The sequence below is a fragment of the Ranitomeya imitator genome, chromosome 7 (genome assembly GCF_032444005.1).
Source record: "Ranitomeya imitator isolate aRanImi1 chromosome 7, aRanImi1.pri, whole genome shotgun sequence".
NCBI classification, from domain to species: Eukaryota; Metazoa; Chordata; class Amphibia; order Anura; family Dendrobatidae; genus Ranitomeya; species Ranitomeya imitator.
In genome coordinates, this window is record NC_091288.1 from 27,245,251 (window position 1) to 27,273,098 (window position 27,848).

Here is a 27,848-nt window from a genome sequence, read left to right on the forward strand (position 1 = left end):
CTTTTTGAGTTTTTTCATTTAAGACAAATTAAATGAAGATAATAATAACAAAGAATTTGTGTTTGCAATCATTTTCAGGAAGAAAATGATTATTATCTGACAAAATTGCAGGGGTGTCAATACTTTTGGCCATGACTGTATCCTTTGTTTTTTTTTAACTCCACAGTAGTTTTTTTTTTTTATATCAGAATCTGTATGGTAATCTTGCAATTTTCACACTTGCAACCGGGGCTATTTTAGACTTGAACTTCATTACAAAAGAATTTTCAGCAGGCTGAATGTCATCAGAAGTAGTATTAGGGTAAGTTCACACTTGGCGTTTTTTTTAAGCTTTGTTTCTGCAGCAAAACCTGATCTCTTGGCAGGAAAGAAGCTGCAGAAAAAAGCAAGCTTTCCTTGGTTTTTCATGCGTTTTTTTGTGGTGGTTTTGCCACGCTAGATTTGCTCAGTTATGAAAAAAAAAAAGTTCTATTCCAAAGAATGAGGTTTTGTCATGAAAATGCTGGAAAACATGATACCAGCGTTTTTTTCAGTGTATTTTTCACCACCCATTCAAGTCAATGGGTGAAAAATGCTGAAAGAAGTGACATGCTCTAAAAATCCACACAAAGCACAAAATACTGATGACAAAAAAACAGTGTGTGCATGAGATTTCAGAAATCTCATAGGCTTTGCTGGTACTGTAAAAAGCAGCCGAAAATGAGCATAAAAAGCATTAAAAAGTGCAGCAAAAACGCCCAATGTGAACTTAGCCTTACAGTGACAGATAACACTTCTATACACAGCGGACAATACATAATCTACCAATCACAATAGCCGATGTCTCAGCTCACTCAGCTGCTCCAGAGTTCTGTCTGCTACCGGCTCCCAGTCTTCCAGAACTTCTGCATAATGTCTACCTGCAGATTCCAGAACGTCTCCTCTCTGCCCGCAGCTTCCAGAACATCTATTACCTGTTCCCGGTCTTCAATTACCTCTGCGATGGGTACAACCGCCACTTCCATGAAGTCTCCTATGGCTTCCAGGACCTCTGCTACCTGTTTCTGGTCTTCTAGGACCTCTGCTACATGTCCACCTGCTGCTTCCAGGATGTCTCCTACCCACCTGTGGCTTCCAGGACCTCTGCTACTTGTTTTCAGTCTGCTGTTCGCCTGCGGTCTCCCATACCTCTGCCACCTGTTTCCCACATGCTTCACCTGCCTGCTGGACTTACGTCCATGGCCTGTTTGCCCACCAGGACCATAAGCTTTTAGGATCCACTTCACTTAGTGAGCGTAACAATTGGCTTGTTGCATGTAGGACTGTTAGTAAAGCATGTATGTTCTCCCCGTTTTTTCGTGCGCTTCCTCCAAGTTCTCCGGTTTCCTCCCACATTCCAAAGACATACTGATAGGGAATCTAGATTGTGAGCCCCAATGGGGACAGCGATGATGATATCTGTAAAGCGCTGTGAAATTAATAGCGCTATATGAGAGAATTGTGGTATTTTAGGCAAAATTTAAGTGTGCGCTTCATGGACAGCCTATTGATATCACAAGGTAACTATGTAATGCTCCATCTCCCCTGCGGGGGCACTGCAGGGAAGAACCCAAGTTTCACACAGGCTACAGCTTATCTGTACAAGGACATAACCTAATATTGCAATGGAGCCTAATTAAAAAAAAAAGTTTTGTCTAAGGCAGAGAAACCCTTTAAAGTCTTTACCGAATGCTCCTTTCTTCCAGCGTCTGCTAGACACAAGAATTTCCGAGCAAAAAGGAATTCTTCGTATTAATGTGACACATGAGGGATGATATCAGGAGGACGTACGACAAGGGCTGACCTACTTACTTCCCCAGCCTAATATCCTGGTAATTGGTTACGTTCCCAAATGAAATTTTGATTGAAATTCTATACGCCAGATGAAAGCGAGATAATGTCCCCACATCAATTCCCCGGCCGCGGCTTCCTGCCTCCAACTTTTTAAAGCGACATTTAAATATTAGAGAACATTTCATGGTGTCAGGATTTGTACAAAGCTGAAATTGTAGATTTATTATGTGCATGAAGAAGTTAAAGGGGAACTCTAATACCAAAGTGCACGGGACGAAAACTTTTTTTCAGGCTATGATGAAGCGCGGCTGCGGCGCTGTAGGGGCGGTAAGGTGGTTTCCTTACATATTGCTAACTGCAGGATGCAGGATATTGCTAACTGAGAATCTGTCAGTGAGCTGGCTCAGACAAGGAGTTAGCTTGTGCCTACTTTATCCATTCAGCCCCCCTCACTACCACTCCTGTGATTTATAACCACAAAGTTCAAGTCAAGTTTGACGAGGTCTGTCATCATAAATCTGCACAGAGGTACAAATAATAATAATAATAATAATCTTTATTTTTATATAGCGCTAACATATTACGCAGCGCTTTACAGTTTTGCACACATTATCATCGCTGGCTCACAATCTAAATTTCCTATCAGTATGTCTTTGGAATGTGGGAGGAAACCGGAGTGCCCGGAGGAAACCCACGCAAACACGGAGAGAACATACAAACTCTTTGCAGATGTTGTCCAAGGTGGGATTAGAACCCAGGACTCCAGCGCTGCAAGGCTGCTGTGCTAACCACTGCGCCACCGTGTTTGCCCTACAAACTATTAGATCGAGTTCACTGGTGGATTCTTAGTTGACTCAATCTGCAGCCAGCAATAGATAGTACAACACAGAGGGAATAGAATGCAAACTGTGCAATATTTTTAAGAAAACCCAATTGCAAAAATGATTTTTAGTCCAAAATACATGGATTTAAAGGGGTTGTCAGGTCAAAATCGATAAGTCTGCAGTCACCCTGTGTGAGTTATACATGCTCCTGGCCAGTTGGCGCGGGCTCGCTGCCATACACTTGTATAGAGCGAGGTCACGTCACTAGACGGGGTGCGGCCTCTCTCAATACAAGTATATGGAGAGTGATGCCGCTCCCACTGGCCGGGGGGAATATTTAACGCCTACATACCCTCCGGTCCTGACTCAGAAATCGTCGATTCATAAGTCTGCAGTCCCACAAAGACTGCAGACTTATCGATTTGGACCGGACAACCCCTTTAAGGAAAAAAAAAAAAAGGAAAGAAAAAGTGCTTGTATCCTATAAAAACTGTAAAACAGAATAAAAAAAAGTTCATCTAATATTTCATCATTTTCTTGAAGCTGCAGTATTTCTGATATACTATGTGCAGTGAATATGTGACCTTTATTTAAGTGCATTGCAGTCTATGTATTCTTAAAAGTTCGTACCATCTTATGGCTTGTTCACACCTTGCATTTTGCAGTTTTTTTTCTGGACACTTTTGCAATAACATACACATTTGGGGGGGGGGGGGGGGGGGGGGGAGGGGGATTAAAAAAAAAAGTTTTTTTTTCTAATCTTGCACACCCCCTTTAAGGACTAGCACTGGCAAGTCTAGCAAATTGAACTTTATTTTTTCCACAGCTTTAACATGTTTCAATGGAAAGTCTAGAAAATGCCTAGTGTGAAGTGCTAAATATAGCAGCAAATGTGTGAAATGCGATTTAAATAGAAAAGTACATGATCCGCGGAGAAAAAAAAAATAAAGTAGGTGGGAACCAACCAACATCATCATCATCTTCAGAGATTTGTTAATACGAGGACATGAATATAAAAGATGAGGAATTGGACCAGGAAAGGCGAAAAACGCTAGAAAGGGGTCCGCATTTCTGAGGAGGGGGGAACCAATTAACATGTTTCAGAAAGTTGATATAGTTTCTCTAAGAGGATTCAGATTTTAAAGGGATTTATGGTTTACAAAACTGATTTTCAATGTAGTCTCCAACAGCGTTCTTCACTCTGGAGGACCAATGCCTTGTAATACCAAGTTTCTCCTCTGGGCGTGCTGCAGTATAAAAACACACCGGCTATTGAATCGATCTTCAGATTACAGTTGATCGCTGAGGTTCCCTCCTATCCGGCGAATATGTCAGCTCGCCATTTGCCACACCACTTCTGCAGGCTACTGAATAGAGCAAGAAAGACACAAAGAAAAACGGAGGCCACACCAATGGCATACGGGAAATCTACACTTATGGTCAAAGTGAAAAATGTAAAAAAATAAATAAATCCAGAAAAGCAAATTAAAAGCAAAAAAAATCTATCATAGGAACAGAAACAATGCTGATGCATTTTGAGTCTGGCTGACACTTAGGCTATGTGCACACGTTCAGGAATGTCTGCAGAATTTTCCTGACCAAAACAGGACTTTTTCTGCAGGAAATCCGCTTGCGTTTTTTTGACGATTTTTCACGTTTTTTTTTCCGGAGCTTCCCAATGCAATAATATAGCGGCAAAATCGCGAAAAAAAAAAAAAACGCAGCATGTTCACAAAAACTGAGGAATGCATTGAAATGATGGGATGCTTAATGTAAGCGTTTTTTTAGGCGGAAAAATACGCGAAAAATCCTGAACGTGTGCACATAGCCTTAATCATAGTTTTATGGTGTTGTGTTTAAGGAAGAAGGTCCTGGCAGGGTAGAACATAGATCTCTCCTGTTCACATAGTCCGGATAACGCAACATGAATTGTTTTGTTCTAATCTCCCGTAACCATGACATTTGATGACGTTTTTAGGGCCCGATTAATTATTACATTTTATACTTTTTTTTTGTGCAAAATTTAGAACAGAATCTAAAATTATTTTTATCTAACTTTTTTTGTGCCTTTTTAGAACAAAAAAAAAAGTTGCTTGTTCCATTACACAGTCGCAAAATTTGCAACAAAAATCAAAGAGGTTGAAGGATTGGGGTAAATTTGCAACAAAAATGTCACAATTGATAAATCGGCTGCAAACATCTGGAAAACAAAAAAAGAATGGAAACATCTGGAAAACAAAAAAAGAATGCCCACATGGGGGAACATAAAGAAAAAAGAAGCCACTATAAAAATATAATAGAATTTGAGAAAGGCGCAAATTTAAAGAAAAAATTTGGCACAAATCGAAAACAGTGTATAAAAATAAAGCACAACAGAAACTAGACTAAAAATAAGGCACAAAAGCAATAATGAATCGGACCCAAAAATAAAGAGAATTTTTTTTTTTTTTGCTCAAATCTCATGAACCGCGTGCGCCATTTTAAGGATTGGAGCACAAAAAGGAAAAAATAAAACAAACAAAAGTGAGGTAGAAAAACCATAAATGATGACTGGGCCCTTACTGTGCGGAGAGCAGCTGTCGCTTTCCTTCCCTCTCCCAGCAGTCAGCAGTTTCCTAGTATATCTATTAGCCAAATGCAGGCAGTCACGGAAATCAAATTCTTAGAAATGCTCCCAGTAAAGGAGCAGGCAAAAAAATACGTAGGAAGTGAATTTGATACGTCATAAAGTCTCACAGGGGTTCTCTAAGATTGTGGGGGGAAAAAACAGTTTTTTAGAAAGAGCGCCACTTTTCTCCATGGCTATGTCTGGTATTGCTACTCAATCTTATTCAAGTAAATTGCACTGAACTACAATACCAGTCACAGTCTAAGGCCACTATGTTACATCAGTATGTGTAAGCCAAAACCAGGAGTGGAACAACCAGAGGAAAAGTATAATAGAAACCGGTTTTTACGTACCGGTAATAGGATTTTACGGAGCCAAGACAGCACCCCTACGAGAGAGGGGATCCGCCCACCTTCCGGACAGAAACCTACAGAATTTAAAGGGGCGGTCCCCCTCACCACTCCAGTTTGTGTTTCAGAGTATAAGGGACACCGCCATTGAGTTAGTACATAAACATATATACTTAAACATTACTAAATACCATCACCTACTAAAGAGTGATTTTTTAACAAGCACACTTTCCCCAAAGGGTGCAGAAACCAGTGAATAACTACGGGGGGGAATGTGCGGGTGCTGTCGTGGCTCCGTAAAATCCTATTACCGGTACGTAAAAAACGGTTTTCCTATCGCCACGACAGCACCCCTACGAGAGATTTTCAAAGATCAATCACCTGGGAGGGACTACAGCACTAAGTACTGTACGGCCAAAAACTAAATTGGCCTCTGAAGATAAATCAAGGCGATAATGTCTATAAAAGGTGGAAGGAGATGACCAAGTTGCCGCCTTACATATTACGTCTATGGAGACGTCCGCTCTTTCCGCCCAGGATGAGGCCATGGCTCGAGTGGAGTGGGCCCTGATGCCATCTGGTGGTGTCTGGCCTTTAGCAGTATAAGCAAGATATATGGCATCTCTTATCCATCTGGCGATAGACGCTTTTGTTACACTCGCCCCTTTCCTTGGATTCTGAAAGGAAACAAACAGAGCGCAACTCTGCCTCCATTGTTCTGTTCTATGTAGGTACTCTAATAGAGTTCTTCTGACATCTAACATGTGATATTTCTGCTCGTCAGCTGAATTCAGATTGTCACAGAAAGATGGTAAAATTATTTCCTGACTTCTATGAAATTTGGAAGCTACTTTTGGTAGGTATGCTGGATCAGGTTTTAACACTACCCTGTCCTGAAAGACCATTAAATAAGGAGGGTCTATCGACAAAGCTTGTAAGTCACTCACTCTCCTAGCAGAGGTCAGGGCTACTAGGAAGGCTGTTTTCAAAGTTAGATTTTTAATGGAGACAGAATCTATTGGCTCAAAGGGGGCTTCTGTTAAGGCGTCTAAAACCAAATTTAGATCCCATGGTGGTAATCTAGGAATATACACTGGTTTACTACGTTCAGTGGCCCTGATAAATCGGGAAACCCATCTATTTCCCACCACATCACTGTTATATAACGCTCCCAAAGCGGATACTTGGACTCTAAGGGTATTTACCGCCAAGCCCAATTCTCGGCCTTTCTGTAACAACTCCAGAATAGCCGGAATTGGAACCTTGCCAGAAAAGGGATTTTGGTAGAAGGCAAGGAACTTTTTCCAAGTTTTAGCATAGATTTTAGTGGTGACTTCTTTCCGACTATTTAAAAGGGTAGATATGAGAGCCTCTGAAAACCCTCTTCTCCTCAATAACTCCCTCTTAAATTCCACGCCGTCAGATGCAGGGATTCCACATTGGGGTAACTGAATGGACCCTGAGAAAGAAGCTCCGGGCTGGTCGGCAGTACCCAGGGGTCGGACACAGACATTGCCCTGAGTAACGAGAACCATGCCCTCCTGGGCCAAAAGGGGCAATCAGGATCACTCTCGCCCTGTCCTCCCTGATCTTCCTGAGGACTAACGGGATCAGACACATTGGAGGGAACGCGTAAGCCAGAGGAAAATTCCAGTGTATTTCAAGGGAGTCTATTACACAGGGCTTGTCCGCCACCCGAAGAGAAGCTAACTTCCTGGTCTGCCTGTTCTCTCTCGTTGCGAATAGATCGATTACGGGAAATCCCCACAGGTCCACTATTTGACTGAACACCCGTCGATCTAGAACCCATTCTCCCTGACGTAGAGAATGACGGCTGAGGTAATCTGCCTCTGTGTTGAGCTCTCCCTGAATGTGCACAGCTGATAGAGAGCGAAAGTGGGCTTCGGCTATTTCGAGTATGTCTGTGGCGGTGTTCATTAGGGATCTTGACCTTGTACCCCCTTGATGGTTGAGATACGCCACTACTGTTGTGTTGTCTGTCTGGACTCTTACATGTGAATCCTGCAGAGATGGAAGCAACCTGAGTAAGGCCTTCTTCACTGCCGTGAGCTCTTTCCAGTTTGAGGACTCGAGCCTCTAAGAGAGACCATTGCCCTTGAGTCCAGACATCTCCTATATGAGCTCCCCAACCTATTGGACTGGCATCGGTTGTGACCGTGTTGTCTGGTACTACACTCCAGAGTACTCCTTTCCCTAAATGTCTTCTGTTTAACCACCATCTCAGACTGTGTAGAGTGGCGGTGGACAGCCTGAGTCTTCCGCCTAATTGCCCTTGAAGACTTCTCTCTGTATCCAAGACTTGGGCCTGTAACACTCGAGTGTGGAATTGAGCCCACTGGACGGCTGGTATGCAGGACGTTAGAGATCCCAGAAGGGACATAGCGTCTCTTAAAGTCAGATCTGGCTTCCTTGTTACCGTACTGACTTTGTGCATAATCCTCTGCTTTTTCTCTTCCGGAAGGAAACATTGTTGCACTTCCGAATCCAGCAGAATACCTAGGAAAGTCTGAGTTGTTGATGGGTCGAGTCTTGACTTCTCCATATTGACTATCCAACCCAAGTCCTGTAAGGAAGATATTACATGATTTAGGCGAGTACTGCACTGGCAAAAGGAATTCCCCACTACCAGGAAGTCATCCAAGTAGGGTATAATTAACATATCCTGTTCTCTGACATAGGCCATTACTTCTGCCATGACTTTAGTAAACACCCTCGGTGCCATGGATAGACCAAAGGGCATTGCAGCAAACTGAAAGTGTCTGACCTGGTCGTTGAAGCACACCGCCATTCTGAGGAATTGTTGATGATTCTAGTGAATGGGCAGATGGTAATACGCATCTTTTAAATCCAGGACTGTCATATAACATCTGGGAAAGAGAAGTTTAGTTGCCGTTTTAATTGATTCCATCTTAAAGGCATGATACTCTAGATGTTTGTTTAATCTCCGTAAGTTTATGATGGTTCTAAAGGATCCATCTGGCTTGGAGATTAAAAATAAAGGGGAATAGAACCCTTTCCCCTGTTGATGTTTTGGAACCTCTACTATGACTTTCTTCCGTCTTAACATTTGGACCTCTTTTTCAAGGGCCTTTTGTTGGTCTAAGGAATCAGGGGTAGTCAAGATATAAAATTCAGAAGGTCTTTCCCCCAGGTCTTTAACCCTGAATTGATTATACCCAGAACCCAATTGCTCGAAGTTATTTTGGCCCACTGAGCATAAAAGAATTTTAACCTGCCCCCTACTGGAAGATCTCTATTAACGATAGTTTCTTCTTCTTCTTGAGGAAGATGATGAAGCATTAAAGTCCGAACCTTTCTTTTTTGGGTCTGATGGTTCCCAGCCTCGGTTGTGGTAAGGTCTTCGGTATTGGAAGCGTCTCCTGAAGGTATTCCTAAAGGTAGGATTGAAAGCTTTAGGAAAACCTTTCTTCCTATCCTCAGCCTTAGCTAGGATATCATCCAATACTGGGCCAAACAGGTACTCACCCCTACATGGTATTGTACACAGTTTAGCTTTTGCCTGGGCATCCCCTTTCCAGGTCTTAAGCCATAGGGCTCGGCGAGCAGCGTTTGAGAGGCCTGCTGATCTTGCCGACAATTTTAAAGAGTCCACTGATGCGTCCGCTAAATACGCCACCCCTTCACGTATTTGCGACAGTGAGTTCAGCATCTTGTCTCTGGGCACCTTGGACTTCAGCTGTTCTTCCAGTTGGGATATCCACACCATGACGGATCTAGCCGTACACGTGCTAGAGATAGCAGGTTTAAACGCCCCTGCAGTGGATTCCCAAACTTTCCTCAAAAACATGTCCGCCTTCCTATCTGATGGATCTTTCAGAAGGCCCACGTCCTCTAGCGGCAAGGTACCGGCTTTAGATGTAGAAGCCACCGCTGCATCCACTTTCGGGACTTTCATCCACTCTGCCAGCTCATTATCTTCAAAGGGATACCTTCTTTTAGCTGATGACGGAAGGAAACCCTTATCCTGCTTATCCTATTCTCTCTTTATAAGAGTCTTAACCGTATCCACCACCGGGAACGCCTTACGACTCCTCTGGCACAAGCCCGCAAACATTATGTCCTGTGCGGACCTTGGTTCCTTGCTCTCTGCAACACCCATGGTAGCTCGGACTCCTTTAACTAACATGTCCATGTTGTCCACCGAGAAGCAAGGCCTTCCCTCTTCATCTGAGGAGGATGGAGATGAGGAGCGGGAACATTCCCCTTCTTGCAGGGACAGACTAGATCCTGGCGATATGTCCCTGCCCGACCTTTCCTGGCGCCTGCCTCTAAGGGAATAGCTAATTTCCTCCCTGATGACCACTCTGAGGTCTGATGACCGAAGGGGAGCTTCCTCTTCTAAGGTCTGAGATATGCAAGCCTGACACAGCCTTTTGGTATAACTGTCAGGCATTGGTGTCATGCATAGAGCACATTGCTTGTGCTTAGATTTTATGGTCTTTTTTCCCTAAAACAAAGCACAAATAACAGACCATATCAGCACCAGGTGTCTGATTTAACACTCACCATAAGGCTGATCTTGTGAATACCGGTTCTGGAGGAGTAGGATCCAAATGTGACGCTGGGGCGCTCGCACACTGCTGCCCCCGTACCACGCTGCTGCTGCTGCTTCTCCTTGAGCGTCCGCTACCGCTCTTACTGCGCTGTTCCGTTCCCTCTCCATGAGGGTGCTCGGCGTCCCCTACTGAGGACATGGTTGCGCGCCTCTTACTCTAGGCGTCGCTCTTTTACAGCGCTGCAACGCTCCTCCCCCGGCTTACCCCGGAAGCGTACCAACTACTTCCGGGTTCACCAGCGCCGGTGTGGACGCTGCACACCGCGCTCAACCGCGGACCAGGACGGCACTGCCCGACTCCTGGGACGGCTCCTCACGGCCAGACGAGGGGGGGTTTGCACGCAGGACACCCCCGACGCTGCTTCTGAGCCCCCGATTCCGCCGTTCCTAACAGATACCGCGCGGAGGCATGGAGGCCCGGGTAAGACTGCTGCTGCAGGCTCCCGCCGTCCGGACAGGAACCCAAACTGGAGTGGTGAGGGGGACCGCCCCTTTAAATTCTGTAGGTTCCTGTCCGGAAGGTGGGCGGATCCCCTCTCTCGTAGGGGTGCTGTCGTGGCGATAGGAAAACATATGCACCACTTCTGTATTTATCACCCACTCCTGGATTTGGCTTACAAATACTGATGTAAAATACTGACCAAATACTGAACGTGTGAACGTAGCCTAAGAGTGCCGCTGTTTCTGGAAAGAGGCAGCCAGGCAGGTTTTCATTGGCCCCAGGCAAAGTCTCATTGGATCCCTTTAACACATACCATGATGAATGATGCACAGATACGGCAGAGAAATATAGTTATAGCACAATGCCGAAGATTTCACTTACTACTCTATTGCAAATTCTACAACAGCTCAGAAACTGAACAGTCCTCCATACAGTATAATGGGCCCCATATATTGCTACATACAGTATAATGGGCCCCAATATAATGCTCAATGCAGTATAATGAGCCCCATATATTGCTCCATACAGTATAATGGGCCCCATATATTGCTCCATAGAGTATAATGGACCCCATATAGTGTTACATACAGTATAACAGGCCTTATATATTACTCCATACAGTATAATGGGCCCCATATATTGCTCTATAGAGTATAATGGACCCCATATAGTGTTACATACAGTATAACAGGCCTTATATATTGCTCCATACAGTATAATGGCCCAATATATATTTCGCCATACAGTATAATGGGCTCAAATAGTGCTCTATCCAGTATAATGGGCCCCATATAATGCTCCATACAGTATAATGGGCCCCATACAGTATAATACTCCATGCAGTATAATGGGCCCCATATAATGCTAAATGCAGTATAATGGGCCCCATATAATGCTCCATATACTATAATGGCCCCAAATAGTGCTCCATGCAGTATAATGGGACCCATATAAAACTCCATTGATGAAAAATAATCAAATACTCACCTCTTCCCATTCCCTGCTGCCCTTCCTATCACATCCTTCCCAGAAAACATGGCTCCTGTCTAATATTCAAAATTAAATATGTATCTCTCTGTTGTACCTATAAAAGGTTTGACAAACAAGAGAGCAAGAGCAGAGAGAAAAAGATCAAACCCCGCTTTATGTTGAGACAAATACCCATCCTCACTTGATAAAGAAAGACCAGCACGATTTCCTGTGGAGAGACAAATACCCATCTCCTCTTCCTGTAAAAATACAAACACAAAACCCCACTTCCTGTAGAGACAAAGATCTGCTCCCATTTTCTTTAGAGCGGCAAAGACCCGTCCTCACTTCCTGTAAAGCAGCAAAGACTTGTCCTCACTTCCTGTAAAGCAGCAAAGATCTGTCCTCACTTCCTGTAAAGCAGCAAAGATCTGTCCTCACTTCCTGTAAAGCAGCAAAGACTTGTCTTCACTTCCTGTAAAGCAGCAAAGACCCGACCTCACTTCCTGTAGAGAAGCAAAGACTTGTCCTCACTTCCTGTAGAGCAGCAAAGACTTGTCCTCACTTCCTGTAGAGACCTGTCCTCACTTCCTGTAAAGCAGCAAAGACTTGTCTTCACTTCCTGTAAAGCAGCAAAGACCTGTCCTCACTTCCTGTAAAGCAGCAAATACCTGTCCTCACTTCCTGTAAAGCAGCAAAGACTTGTCTTCACAACCTGTAAAGCAGCAAAGACCGGTCCTCACTTCCTGTAGAGCAGCAAAGACATGTCCTCACTTCTTGTAGAGCAAAGACCTGTCCTCACTTCCTGTAAAGCAGCAAAGACCCATCCTCGCTTCTTGTAGAGCAGCAAAGACTTGTCCTCACTTCCTGTAGAGCAAAGACCTGTCCTCACTTCCTGTAGAGACAAAAACCCACCCACCTCTTCCTGTAAAAATATAAACACCCACCCCCACTTCCTGTAGAGTGGCAAAGACCCAGACTCATTTCCTGTAAAGCTACAAAGACCTGCCTCATTTCCTGCAGAAAGACAAAGACATGCCCAAACATCTTATAAAGAGACATAGACTCACCTTCACTACCTGTAATCCATCTTGGTGTCTGTGCTGCTGGAGATGATTACACTTGACAACAGGCAGTGGAGAGCAAGTAACACAGAAGGGAGGCATTGAGTGTCCATCAAATAGGACCAAATTTCCGGGGTGGTAAAATGACAATTTAAAAAAAAATTATAATTTTTTTTTTATAATTTGTAGATTGTGTATTATCTATCAAGTGAGATCACGTCTGAAAGTACAGAGAACATTTAATACAATCACTTTTTACATAAAAATTACAAAGTGTTAAAATGAGAACATTATTAGACACATGGAGATTACTGGAGAGACTGGCCTTAATGGTTCTCCAAAATAATCCATTAAGGCAAAAGAGAATTTAAGAAAATCTGAACGTTACTTAATTGTCACTATGACCACAGTGTGCAATGACTTGTCGATACCCCACCCCCCCTTATTCTATAAAGATTGTGACATCATGGCGGATAAGTGACAGTGCACTCGCTTGTGTATATGCTGTATATGTCCTTGGGCAAAAACACTCTAGAGGTTATTTAATCAATCCACCGCGGTTTCCTTACCTGACACCATTATATTTCTCAGGTTCCAGCTGGCTAGTTAGTGATCGCTCACACCACACAAGCACCAAGACCAAGGTCAGAAAATAAGAAGCTGGTGTAAGCTATTTTTTTTAATAGGCGCTAAATATAAAAGGAGTTCTTAAAGATAACTTCCAATACAAAATTAAAAAAAGATAAAAATAAGTCCAGAATATGAAAACATCTAACAATAACCGCTACAATAGACACCATAAAAAAATTGAAGCACCATTTATTTTGTCGCTGCACTTCTCCCAAAAAAACAATAACAATTGAAAAAAGTTGTATGCCTCGTAAAATCATACCATTAAAAAAATATATATATATTAAAAAAAAAACAACTTTTCAAAAAGTTTGAAAGTGCTATTTTATTACAACCAGAATGTCATTTGCGATCCATAATGTGGTTTCTTTTTTTTTCCTTTTTATTATTTTGGAGGAAGTTCCCAAGAACGTAAGAAGGTCATAGTATCCCCATAGTGCAGTTCTCTGTTCAGGATCAATCTCGAGGTCCCAGTACTGCAAAGCAGCAATAAGAAATGGAGGCCTTCCACAATACCACTGGTCAGCGAACCATGCACCGCCATTCATTTATCAACACTGGGGTGCGAGAAGCGCAATGCAGCAAGGAAGACACATGGGAAGGATGTGCACCATATTCGGTATTATTCTACTTGGCAAAAAGGGGTATCCAGAACTAGAAACATGTCTGCTCCAAAAAACAAAACAGCACCACTCCTGTACATAGGCTTTGCCTGGTATTGCAGCCTTCAAGTAAATGAAACTGAGCAGATATAGCTTTCTCCAAGGAATATTGAACTCCATGAGAAGTCATGACAAAAATATAAAACCGCTCATGTGAACTCGCACATTGACCTGCATTCATTTAAATGAGGACTATCTTAATACTTCCTATCTCCTGCGGGGGTGCTGTAGGGAAATGACACACTTATTTCCAGGCTCAATCACAGATCACATCGGATTGCTGGAGAGCCTAGCAGTGGGACATCTTCCACAGCTTCTAGTCTGGTGGCAATTCTAACGAAAGGGGACTCTGACCTCGAAAGAACCACGGTTATTTTGAAATTCGAGTGAATACGGTCTTCTACAGCTCCATGAAGAGCCACATGGCCGGGAGCATCGATGTGCAGGGAAAACTGAAGGGATGAGGTGCTAAATTGCTTCCCTGTCACTCTCTGCATCAGTTGGGAGTCACAGAAGTTCTCCTGTCTCGTATTCTACATGTCCCAGTGAGACTAAAGAGCCCCGATATAAAGGAGAAGGGTAGTGTCCATCGATCTGAGGAAGCGCTGTCGACAGGCTCCATTTAGGCAAAGGTGTTTGTATGACCTTGTTCAGATCATGATTCTGTTTAGCGCATATATGGCGTAAAGTATTGGTCCTCCCATCTTTAACACTGAGTTCAGGTTTTTCTTACATTCCCATTGTCCCCAGAGTATATCATCCAGCCCCATTGCCCCCAGTGTATAACCACTGGCTCCCGCCATGCCTTTATATGGCACAATGGGTGGGGGTAACGAGCTCACCGACACCAGCATGGTCCTGTATTAGGAGCCACCGGGGTAAAGTCCGTTCATGACATTTCTTCTCTTCTAAGTCTTCCCCCATCACCTGTGAGTGATATTATTGAGAAGTGGAAGAAACCGCATCAACTCAGCCACAAAGTGGAGACCCCGTAACGTTACAGTAACGTGGGGGGGCCAAGTGCTAAGGAGCAGAGGACAGAAAAGTCACCACCGCTCTGCCGACTATATAACGGTCATAACACCAAAACCAGATCTCCTCTGGTATCAGCACAAACACTGCGCCCCCAACTGGAGCTTCATGCAGCCGTATATCACCAAGCACAATGCCGAGCGTCGGATGGAGTGGTGTTAAGCTGCCACCACTAGACTCTGGAGGAGACGTGTTGTGTGCAAAGACTGATCACAATTCTCTACCTGCGTATGATGGAGGAGTCTGGGTTCGGTGATTCCAGGAATACATTACCCACCTGACTGCATTGTGCCGCTGTATAGATGGTGGAGGAGGATAATGTGATGGGCATGTTTTTCAGGCGTTGGCCTCGGCCTCTTCGTTCCAGTGAAACTAAATCTTAATGTTTCAGCACAAGACATTGCTCCCCAAAGCCGGAAGCTACAATTGTCCATAGTTTGGGGAAGGCGTTTTCCTGTTCCCCATGACTATGCCCAGAGCACAAGCCCTATAAAGACATGGGTGGGGTAGCTTGGTGTGAAGAACATGACCGGACGCACAGAACCCCGACCTTAGCGCCATCCAACACCTGAACTAGAACGCAGACTGTGAGCTCGATCTCTCCCCAACATCAAGGTCTGACCCCACAAATATTGATTTGGATGAAAACTTCCCACAGACTGACTATCCTGCCACACCTGAAGGCTCGTTACAGGGGAGAGCAATGATACTTTGCATTGAGTGGAGCACCTATGTGAGCAGAACATTAGCGAACAGTACATAGGAAGGTTTCCATTTACTGACAGCAAGCAGAAATCTTGAAAGCAGAGAGTAATTGAAACATTAGGTGCTAAAACTCCCTAAGAGTAGACAGTAGTCTATCATTTTATATTTAATATATTTTGGATCCTCTTTTGTCTTCTGTATTTGTAAAAATTAATTGCACCCACAATATGGAAGCATCATTTTTTGTGAACTTTCTGCCCTCATTACCACAACAAATTAAAATTGCTTTTGAAGCTTGCACCAGTCTGATATGTCCAGGAACTATCCTGATTCTCATACACTGTAAGTTACCAGCTCATCAGCGTCCTGCCAGCACTATAGGAGCAGGAAATTCCTTACTCACTTCCCAGCATGCATCACTTCTCCTGTCCTGAATCAAAATCTCGTCTCTTTTTTTTATGACTATGAGTTTTGACAGACAGAAGGACAGGGACAGAGAGACAAAGACTCAGTCCCTCTTCTTGAAATCAGTCTCAGCATCTCTGGTGCTAGTGATGGATTACACTTGACAACAGGCAGGAAACACCGAATGGCTGGAGTAACACCACACATTTAAATTTCCTATCATATTATCTATAAAATGAGTCCAAGATGTCCGAAAGTACAAGAAGCACGTAATTTCCCACTTTGTAGAAAGGCCAGACTCATTTTTCATGTCTCAGAAAGTAAGTCAATGCCACATCTACGGTATAAATTATTTCCATGCTCTTGAGAATATATAAACAGTGTACATGCCCTCGTCTCATTAACATGCTGTCATTATAACCCAAGCTCACAATATCAGTAGGACGTCCGACTTATGCTGCAGTAGCACAAAGTGCAATGATAAAAAGCCAATTAAAATATGTTATACAACATACAAAAATCAAAACTCACAGTATTGGCCACACGCTCGATTCTCTTTTAGGTTTTTCGACCTCTACTGGAAAAAAAAAAAACAACACTGCAGGGCATACTTTTTTTGATTTTTTTTTGCAGGATTCCTTAGCATTAAAAAGTCCACTACGCTGTAGAAAAAAAAAAAGGATACAATCTTTAGGCCTCAATCAGGTGATATGCCCATGGCAACATTTGGCGCCCATACCGGGAGCTTCACGGCGCACTTTAAATATGTTCATGTAACAAACTGTGAATGTAGCCTAATTCTGCACAGTAGCTCTCGTTACACCAGCAGTGTTTGCAAAATAGAAGCTCTTCTTATTGTAACTGGAAAAAGTTAGACCCATAAGTCAGCCATTCTGGAGGATTTAAGAAGTTCTCTTTAGTCACTCAGTCACCCAAGCTACAAACACCTTGCCTCCTTCCCCAACTTTGACCTCACTTATCTACAGTATGTTAAAGGGGTAATCCGGCTCCAATGACTTAACTGTCTACCATACACAAGGAGCATGTATCACCTACCAGTCTTACTCTAATAAATAGGATAGGTGCAAGATATCTGCCGCTTGAACAGAAGCCAGAAGATATCGGTCATGAAAAAAAAGAGGAAAAAAAGAAGTCCAGCTCTTAAAATTCCAAAGTCAAGACATGATCAGAGCAACGTGTGTCAAATGCTCACAGGCGCTCTTTTCTGAGCTGAAAAGCGTTGCTCTGATCAGGTTTTTCTGGGGGTTTTTTATGCCTTTTACACACGTGTGGTCACACGCTCCTGTGGTCCTGCACGCCCAAGAGCCAATTAAGTGAGCTGGCATCATCCATTTTCCTATGCAGAAGATATCTGTAATCGTGACATCACCAACCCCACTCACATCCAACGCGTGAGCGAAGCTGGATTACTCCTTCGAAGTAAAGTTTAAGACAATATATCAATTCGCTCGATGCCTCCTGCTCAACAATATACTACCTCTAGATCCTGCTGACAGCATGGTTACTGGAAAGTTTGATGGAACAGTCAACAAAATCACATTTTTGATGCCATCTTGTTGGATTACTGCCTATAAGGATGTCAATGATGTGAGTACTGGGGGGAGGGGGGGAGGGGGCCAAGATCACATTAACTTTATCATTTGTTATGGTTGGTAAGAACATGTGCACATGGTATACAATATTGGCTAAGCTCCGGATCATGGAGAGGAGATGAAATTGCAAACAAGTATAAACTGAAGACTAAACCACCTAGGGCTCAAGTTGTGGATCTAAAATACAGAGGCACATACGTTAATTTCGGAAATATAGTCAATCAATTATGTATTGATTAACAGTAATAATAAAATTATCATTACCTGTCTGAGGATGAAGCTTGTAGAGGTGGTACTTCCATCTGACCTCTTCAGTCTACTTCTTCTAGAAGCGGTCCCTCTCGATACCTCAACAACAATGGGAAAATTCCCTAAGTACAATGAAGACCTGACCAACATCTCTAGCTACATGACTTGCATCAGGATTTCAGAGACTCTAGATTTCCAAGTAATTAGACCCAAGATAATTCCAAAATTAGGAAAAGCTCCAATGGCATGACATACTATCTCCTAACGAATACTTACTGTGTGTTTTAGTCACTCTACGTAAGAACATTTAAAAACCAAGTAGACCTCTGAGAGATCGAGAAGACCTTCTGTGACATATAACAGAGTATCTCCTCTAAAAATATCTAACCAAAAGCCACTCTACATAAGAACATTTAAAAACTAAGTCCTCCTAAAGATCTAGAACTTCTGAGACAAGACATGGTATCTTCTAACAAATATTTATCCTACATCCATCCTACAGAAAAGATTCAAAAACTAGGAAGTCTTCCAAGAGATCTAGTAGATCTTCTGGGACATGACATAGTATCCTCCAACTAATACCTATCCTATAGCCATAGAACAGAAAACTATTTGTAAACTAGGAAGACCTTCGAGAGATCCAGTAGACATTCTGTGACAAGACATAGTATCTCCTAATACTTATCCTACAACCACATTATAGAAGTACACAGTCAACCTACAGATACCATCTCTATGGTATTGCTTCCATCTGGCTCTCTGCCCTATTATAGACCAACGGGTCAACCTGACAAGGGACATCCTGAGACTGATGCTAGTTGTACCTGGAAGATTGGAGAGTGCAGTACCTCAGTTATTCCATTTTTTGGGTAGGAATTCCTAGACATGTCTACAAGAACATGTCCTCACAGCAGGGGTGGAGGAAGATACGCTCATCAGTGCTCTTGGACAAGGTCCTACTAGCTCTTCACAGTCAACATCATTTCTTCTTTTTCGATACAGCCAACATCTTCAGCACCACAGCTTCAAGCCCAGCATCCGAGAGGAGAATTGAATGCTAACCCTTGCTGGATCGCTGATGCTTCAGCAAAGTCTGTTCAGATCAGAAGCAAGTCCACAGTCCATCTAGTCATAGATATTCACCCTCTTTCTTCATAAAGGTTCTCGCCAGCTATGACCTACCTCTCAAGGTCTTCCAGAAAGAGTGAGCTGGACTGGCAGTCTTGAAATGTAGATTTAACACAAGACCGTGATAGGCTGCTGATTTTTCCAAGACCTGCCTTAACCGAGGAGATGTGAATTAACCTGTGATGACCCAGAGGAGATGTTTTGCAATATTTTTTGAGGGGGATCACAAGACTTCTCCAATCTTCTTATTTCGGTGCTGTTTTACATTGCTCTATTCATGATTTTTAATGAACACTCCAGGGCTCTGGGGGCTTGGTGGACAATTTTAGAAACTACCAGCAGTTGCTTTGCAGAAAGCATTGCCATATGTCTCTGCATGCATCAGTGCTGTACTTTCTTGAGGACAGTCTGTGCGGATCTCTAACTGCAGCCTTCTCTGTGTAGCGGGGAGTCTTGTTCTTTCCGAAACCTCTTGAAATCCTTAATACTGCACCAAGTTTAGCAGAGTCTTGGGAGGCAGCCAGATAATTGCTACCTTGATGTTCTTCCTTTGTCATTGTTCCTAGAGAATATTTCATTTTCAACCATCCTATTTATCATAAGTAGGATGATTTTACTTATTTCTTCTCAGTCGTGGAAACTTAAAGGAGCAGCAAGACCGCTTCTAAAAACCGCTGCAACCATGATGTATATGCGGTTCCATCAGTGGAGAAGAGATTTTTTTTTTGGGAGTCTCCCTTTAAAGTGGCTAATAAAAGAAGAGAACAATAGACTGAATTTATAAAAAGGAAAAACAAATGAGAATTTGGGTTTAGTGACTCTTTCAGCTTCATATGCCTAGTTTTCATAGAAGGGAAAAGGTAAATGGAACGTGTAGTAGATTTATAGGCTTACCGGAAACCTATTTCTATGGAAATGCTATCCAAATGACCGGCAGCATGATATAAAGCAGGAGGAGCGGAGCAGATTGATATAAAGATTCCGGATAACTTCTTTATTCATTAAAATTCCTGCTTAGGACTCAAGAGTCCAGTGGGAGGTATCACTGAATGATTCACAGCCTTCCCTGTGCAAGAATTAGTACAGATAACTGTCAATCGCTCAATTGTGGCCGCCCACTGGACTCCTGAGCCAAAAATTAGCAGGAATTTCAATAAAAAAGTTACTTATATTGATGAGCGACTGTGCTGGGAGGAGGTGTTATCTGAGCATGCTCATGTGCTAACCGAGTGACATCAGCGTGCTCGAATAATATGCCCGAGTCCCCGATGCTGCATGTCTCGCGGGTGTTCGACAGCCGCAACACATGCAGGGATTGCTTGTTTTTTAGGCTGTCGAATAACCGCGAGATATGCAGCCTCGGGGACTCGAACATATTATTCAAGCACGCCGAAGTCACTCGGTTAGCACCGGAGCATGCCCAGATAACACCTTATCCCAGCACGTTCGCTCATCACTAGTTACCGTACTAGTTTTCCTAAATACTTTTTCCACTAACCCATCCATCAATCAATCTGCTCAGCCTCTCGCGTTCTGAAGATTCACAAGTCTGCAACCACAGAGTGTCTGCAAACTTGAATCCCAAGTGTGGAACTCCCCTTTAATCAAATATGCTAATTAGGTTGCTTGGTGCACCCTGGGCGTGGCCAGATTTCACAGCACTGTTCCCTCTACTGGTATTGCATGTACCCGCCTCCCTCACTGGTGATTGACAGCACTGACTTTCCTGGCGTGAGCGCTGTCTTTGGAAAAAGCCAGTGCTGTCTATTAATTAAAGCAATTTTATTTGGGATTTTTTTTTCCTTTTTGTTTTCCACAAACATTATATTACATATTACAAGACTCATTAAAGGGTTTATTGTGACTTGTAAGATCACTACTTCCAACAGGTGGCGCTATAGAGTTCAAGTCCTCTTTTTCTCTTAAGAGGCAATTTGCATATTATATTGTTATTAATAGTTTATTATAATAAAAATATAAAAACTTTTCGGTAGAATTTTTTTTTTTTATTTAATTGATAACAATCCTGAAAATAAATATAACAATGTAGTATTGTGCAAAGGAATGAGAGAGAATAAGCAAAACATCCCATGAACACCATGAAACCTCGTCATGTCATAGCAAAGAATAAAACAATTATTACACTATCTACAGAGTATCTTTCCAATAAAGTGATCAGATTACAAGTTAAACGCCATCTTCCGCCGCCGTCGCCCCTCAACGCTGCCGCGTATGTACAAAACGGAAGAGTCGTCCCCTCCGCCCCAAGAGAAATGGTTTACATGGGGTGAATATAATGTAGATATAAAATTACACATAGACAACTGTCTATATAAGACGTGGGCTATGTGTCGCCTTTCGAGCTGATGTCGAACTACAAGCATCAGCATGCCCTAACGCTTGGCGTTCACCATCGGCGGCGCACTTTTGGTCTATATACACTATTTATACATTTTATAGATCATAAACTAGATCATGTGTAAATGCGACCAATCTACGTCAATTCTGGCACATGACGACATAACACACGGGATATCACCGAAATCACACGATGAATCAAGAAAGTAAAGAATAGGTTAGAAAAAAAAAAAAAAAAACAGGTCAGGAGCGACCGATCACTGGAAACGGGTAACAGCTGCAATGGTGGTCCTAGAGCCCCTCTACTCAATCGGTAGAAGCGGCAAACGTCTCTTAGGCACCGGATTCCCACATCAGACAGTCACGGTCTGAGTAAGAACCTCCATGTCCGGACCGGCCGCGGTTCTCCTGGCCCAAACTTCAAAACATCACAATAAAATTCTAAATATATTGTTTGCCTCCTATCAGATAGATATGGCTGCTGTCTTCTAGAAACAGCGCCACAGTTGTCCACAGGTTGTGTTAGGTACTGCAGCTCTGCGCCAATGATATGAATAGACAAGACAGGTGGACAGGTGTGGCGCGGTTTTCTTTAAAAAAAAATAAAAACAGCCATGTCTCTCTAAATTTGTCCAACCGCTTTTAAAAAGGCAGGTTTTTTTTATTTTAAGGTGCGTGTTTTCTATTTCACAGTCTCTGTCACTCGCCACATTCATCCATTAGGTTAGCAAAGGAAAATGAGACATTTGGCAGTGACGCCCAGGTAAGTAGGTCTCCACCAAGCCAGCATTGACGATCCACAGCGCCGGGCAAAAGGGGGAGAAAGACGAGAAAACAAACAGCTTCACTGTCATAAGAGTGTGACAATGGCGGCTGGATATGAGCGACGCTTCCGGGCAGGATGAGAAGGAGCGCCGGGATTCTAGAATCTACACAAGTCCCATAGAAGTGAATACAGCAACGGTCACACATGCGCACTACAGCTCTATTCACACTGGGGACTCTGGGTTTGCAGAGGTGGCGCTGTGGACTCCATACACACGAAGAGCCCCGATCCTCAGCCCTGCAGCATGAAACAAGAGCTCTGATCCTAAGGACTTCTATTCTCTTCTATGGAGGACTAGATGTAGATCACCAAACCTCAGGTCAGCAGGACTGTAGGAAGAACCATGATGCTTAGTTAGGAGAACTAAAGGAAGGGCACCGACCCTCAATTCAGCAGGACGAGAGGGAGAGGTCCGATCCTCGATTGTGCAGGACGAGAGGGAGAGGTCCTCGGTTCTGCAGGACGAGAGGCCCGATCCTCGGTTCTGCAGGACGAGAGGCCCGATCCTCGGTTCTGCAGGACGAGAGGCCCGATTCTCGGTTCTGCAGGACGAGAGGCCCGATCCTCGGTTCTGCAGGACGAGAGGCCCGATCCTCGGTTCTGCAGGACGAGAGGCCCGATCCTCGGTTCTGCAGGACGAGAGGCCCGATCCTCGGTTCTGCAGGACGAGAGGCCCGATCCTCGGTTCTGCAGGACGAGAGGCCCGATCCTCGGTTCTGCAGGACGAGAGGCCCGATCCTCGGTTCTGCAGGACGAGAGGCCCGATCCTCGGTTCTGCAGAACGAGAGGCCCGATCCTCGGTTCTGCAGGACGAGAGGCCCGATCCTCGGTTCTGCAGGACGAGAGGCCCGATCCTCGGTTCTGCAGGACGAGAGCCCCGATCCTCGGTTCTGCAGGACGAGAGGCCCGATCTTCGGTTCTGCAGGACGAGAGGCCCGATCCTCGGTTCTGCAGGACGAGAGGGAGAGTCCTGATCATCGGTCCTGCAGGGCGAGAGGGAGAATCCCGATCCTCAGTTTTGCAGGACGGGAGGGAGAGCCCCGATCCTCGGTTCTGCAGGACGAGAGGGAGAATTCCGATCCTCAGTTCTGCAGGACGAGAGGGAGAATCCCGATCCTCAGTTCTGCAGGACGAGAGGGAGAACCCAGGTCCTGAAGGGCGAGAGGGAGAATTCCGATCCTCGGTTCTGCAAGACGAGAGGGAGAATTCCGATCCTCAGTTCTGCAGGACGAGAGGGGGAACCCCGGTCCTGAAGGGCGAGAGGGAGAATTCCGATCCTCGGTTCTGCAGGACGAGAGGGAGAATTCCGATCCTCGGTTCTGCAGGACGAGAGGGAGAATCCCGATCCTCAGTCCTGCAGGACGAGAGGGAGAGCCCCAGTCCTCAGTTCTGCAGGACAGGAGGGAGAGCCCCGGTCCTCAGTTCTGCAGGATGAGAGGGAGAATCCTGATCCTCAGTTTTGCAGGACGAGAGGGAGAGCCCCGGTCCTCAGTTCTGCAGGACGGGAGGGAGAGCCCCAGTCCTCAGTTCTGCAGGACAGGAGGGAGAGCCCCGGTCCTCAGTTCTGCAGGATGAGAGGGAGAATCCTGATCCTCAGTTTTGCAGGACGAGAGGGAGAGCCCCGGTCCTCAGTTCTGCAGGACCGGAGGGAGAGCCCCAGTCCTCAGTTCTGCAGGACGGGAGGGAGAGCCCCGGTCCTCAGTTCTGCAGGATGAGAGGGAGAGCCCAGATTCTAGAATCTTCATAAGTCCCATAGAAGTGAATACAGCGACGGTCACACATGCGCACTACAGCTCTATTCACACTGGGGACTCTGGGTTTGCAGAGGATGCAGCTGCAGTGATCATACATTTATCTCCTATTCTCACAGCCATTAGAGCCCGCACTGGATGTCATTTCAACGATTAATATTTTCTCTTTCTATTTTGGAGGACAAGCTCGTATTCGCAGCATGTTAAAGATTCCAACAGGGCGTGCCACGTAAATGACAAGAAAAAAATAAACAAATGAATCCCCATGTCTTGAGCTGTATTTCCTTTTTGTGTTGTAACAGAGAGGTGCTCAGAGCGGCTGAATGGTGGTACCAGCAGATGGCTTGGAAGTGAATGGGAATAATGAGAAAGTCGCCCAACGCATTTCAGGCTGCATGATCCGACTACAGAGGACAGGACAGACCTAGGGACATGGAGCTTGGAGATATATAATGTAATAAGATTTCTTGTAGCGATGTCTGTCTGGACTCAAGGAACGAGTCTGGCTGACCCCATTGAGATCAGTGGGTGGTGGGCAGCCAGAATTTCTCAGCTTTTTGCAAAGTCCTATTAAAAGGGGGATTGTCCAGGATAAGAAATAAATGGCTACCTCCTTCTCCAAAAAAATACCAACCCGTCTATATCTTGTCTGGAGACAGGGATGGTGCAATTTTGAGTATTAGCAAGCCATGTTCTTTAATCCCGGACAATCACCTTAATAAGAGTTAAAAGTTGGGCAAAAATGAAGTTAAAATAGTAAATAACCATTAATGGCATATATTCATTCCCCACTTTCTTTGGTAGCCTGTATTTGATATATAAGCCACACATACCTGACCTCAGCAGTCCCGGCTGCATCCAATGCTGTCCTCAGATACGGCACCATAGAAAACCTCACATCTATTCTTTACAGATTTTGCAAATCTTATTACAAATTGTCACTTTTTTTCTTAAAAAAGGTGTTTTAATCCCATTTTTCCATCCGACAGTCTAAATATTTCCTACTTTTTTTTATTTTAATCTCTTATTTATTCAGTAGAAACCTCCCATTTCTCGAGCTGATGTGACTCATTCATGAAAACAGACTTTGAGCAAGCGATGGCTCTCGCTGCTCGGCTCCTGCTATTCTCACGTTTCACCCACCCCCTCATTGTGCACATAAATTATATCCCTGCAAAATATCTCGCCGTGCTTTACAATCCCATCCAACTATTAAAAGGGGTTTGTCCAGGACGATGCATATGAACGACCTGTCCTTAAGATAGGTCATCTATATCAGACCGGCGGGGGTCCGACAACAGACACCTCCGTGATCAGCTGTTTGCAGATCCCACTATGGACGGAAATACACATTTATGGAGCTGGAATAGCACAGCTCCATACACCGTGTATCTAAATCTTTGTATCTGTGTTCACCTAAATCCTATTTCTAAGTGAAATTCAGGCGGCAATGTGACGCAGTGTGAACTGGGCCTAACATTGGCGCACTTGTTGGGGGATTTATTTATTTTTTTGTAACTTTTTGCAAACCCTATAAACATCTTTTTAGCATTTATTTCTATGGTGCAGTTGGATCACATTATTTCCAGAGTCATGAGAAGACTCCCACAGCTTTTGCAGGGACTGACTAACACAAGGGTAAAGAAGGGTTGTGCATGTTGGATTTGAACATGACCAATCCTTCTGTTCTTGAGACTGAAGCGGCAACAGTGGCTTATTCCTCCTCCCCATTGAGAACACATGCACGTGGAGCCACACAGAGTATATACATTGGAAAGTTGCAAGAAATGGCCGATGTCGGAACTAGTGGGTAAAGTTGCACCTACCTAATGACCATGAAAGTGATGGCTGGATGATAAGGGAGGGGGCAATGTCTAAACAGAAGCTTGTCATGTGGCCCCCTATATGCTATATGGCCAAGAGGCTCACAAAGGGGGAGCATTAATAAACTCTTCAGCCAATTCATGCAAATCGGTCCAAGGACGGACCGGCGGCAGCTTTCCCAACCCGAGCGTCACCGTCTCAAAGACGTTTGGGTCAGTAGAGTGTCAGCCGGCCCGTGCTTGGACTGACGTCTACATGATCACTTAGGAAGTTTTATTTATCAGCACATTTGCCTCCACTAGTTCTGTGTTATCTACTTGGACACATCCCACAACAAATCTCTTTTAAAAAAGTGCAAGTGAATTATGTTTTTCCGTACTAGGACTGAGCTGATCACGGGGAACGTGCCACCATTGTTTTAACACCCAGGGAACACGACGGCAGAAGAATTACAGCTCGGTTACCTTTTCAAGTCTTTCAGCTTTATAGCGTGGTACATAAAACCTCGGCTATTTTTACATCTTCTCAACTGAGCCAGTTGGTACAATTCTGCTCTGTTAATTACTACGTTAACCTTCAGCAGCCGGAGCCTTTCAGTGACGGGCGGCGTTACATCAAAGCGAATAGCCGTGGGAATTGCTGCTACTCTCACGCGAATATGTCCCCGCGCCTCTGTCCGGCAGGAGATCGCACGCCGTGTGGGATTTTCCTGGAAAATCTCGGACTCGATCTACAAGACAATATTCTGATCTATAATATATAAAACCATTTTTTTGTGGAGCTCGTTTCCTCTAAACAACATGTCACGGTTTACATCTACATAAAGAGTTGAGTAACTTTGCAAAAACTTTTGTTTTCTTTCGTGTGGATTGGAAGTATCATCATGACTTTTCTCCATCATGTTACCCAACAGCTAAGCTCTAAAATAGTGCCCAGACATATAAAGACGGCAGGACCAGTCAATGGTGGCATTACCGGTATTCGACAGATGCAGCAGCCATCATTGTGTAGAGTGCTAATGCTACTAGAGCAGTGGGCTTCCCAATCAAATTGGGTTTTAAGCACATGGTGCAGACGGTGCGGCACGCTGCACTATTAAGGTGTTTATTCGGCACCACTCAATTCTGCAATGAGAAGTGAGTAGCGCCGATGACACATACCTGACCGGAAGCAGGCATGGTACGTCTCCTATTTTAATGAATAGGTCACAAGAGACATACCAGGCGCTAGTGCACACTCTTCAGTGTGGCATGATCAGCACCACTTACTTCTATATTGGGAGACAAACCCTTCAATGTAGAGTTCAACCCCAAAGAGGTGACATCACGTAAGGGAACCACCCGATTAAAGAGGAATCGGGCAAGCTGCATAACGATGACCGATTCTTTTGCTCTCGAGAAAGAGATAAGCTGCTGTCAGAAGTGTCAGGAAGTCGCTCGCTCCATTCTCCCTACTAAGAACGTGCACACGTTACGGGAGGGATCAGGAGTAACAGAAGGTGTACAGGCACCTTTGTCTTCCGAGCAGCTCCTACAATGCATGCTCCCAGTGACAAAATGCAAGGAGATCCAAATACCCAATGAGCGCAACAAACGTAAAAGAAATGGATTTGCAAAGTTATCTCACTTTTTAACGCAGTACCGAACCGAGGAATGTTGTAAAAAATGTGGTCAGAAAGGTAAGAGTTTTCCTTTTAGGAGACTTGTAACTGATACACACAAAGTTAGATGCACACAGGTCTTGAACAGTCTCAGAGAAGGGGCTGCTGGTAGTAAGTTGGGGCTTGTTGAGAGATGGAGTGTAAGGGGGCGGCCATTGTGTAGCCAGGTCCTGGAGGCAAAGAAGACGTAGTGTTCTGGTAAGCTGACATGTCGGCGGACATTCCCATCGGCTGGCCGTAGTTTGAATAGGGAGGATTTAAACCCGCGTCGTGTCCTGTGCTGCAAATACAATTAAAAAAAACACATTATATTAACAGATAAAAATATTTAAGAGGTTG

At 44.2% G+C, this 27,848-nt stretch overlaps 2 protein-coding genes across 3 annotated transcripts in view; both read right to left on the bottom strand.

Annotated features, from left to right (window-relative positions):
* The window catches only part of CACNB4 (calcium voltage-gated channel auxiliary subunit beta 4), a 132,173-nt gene extending 112,641 nt beyond the window's left edge, over positions 1-19,532 (bottom strand). Inside the window, exons 1-2 of one of the 2 annotated variants that reach the window (XM_069732938.1) lie at positions 18,811-19,532; positions 17,978-18,061 (exon numbers count right to left, since the gene is read on the bottom strand). In XM_069732938.1, coding sequence (XP_069589039.1) covers positions 17,978-18,061; positions 18,811-18,849 — 123 coding nt within the window. In that variant the 5' untranslated portion in view covers positions 18,850-19,532. Of the gene's footprint in view, positions 1-17,977; positions 18,062-18,786 lie in introns of both variants that reach the window. The other variant, XM_069732936.1, reaches the window with a different exon arrangement.
* Positions 19,533-21,074: 1,542 nt separating this feature from the next.
* The window catches only part of STAM2 (signal transducing adaptor molecule 2), a 47,037-nt gene continuing 40,263 nt past the window's right edge, over positions 21,075-27,848 (bottom strand). The window contains exon 14 of the mRNA XM_069732940.1: positions 21,075-27,789. Coding sequence (XP_069589041.1) covers positions 27,600-27,789 — 190 coding nt within the window. The 3' untranslated portion in view covers positions 21,075-27,599. The remainder of the gene's footprint in view (positions 27,790-27,848) is intronic.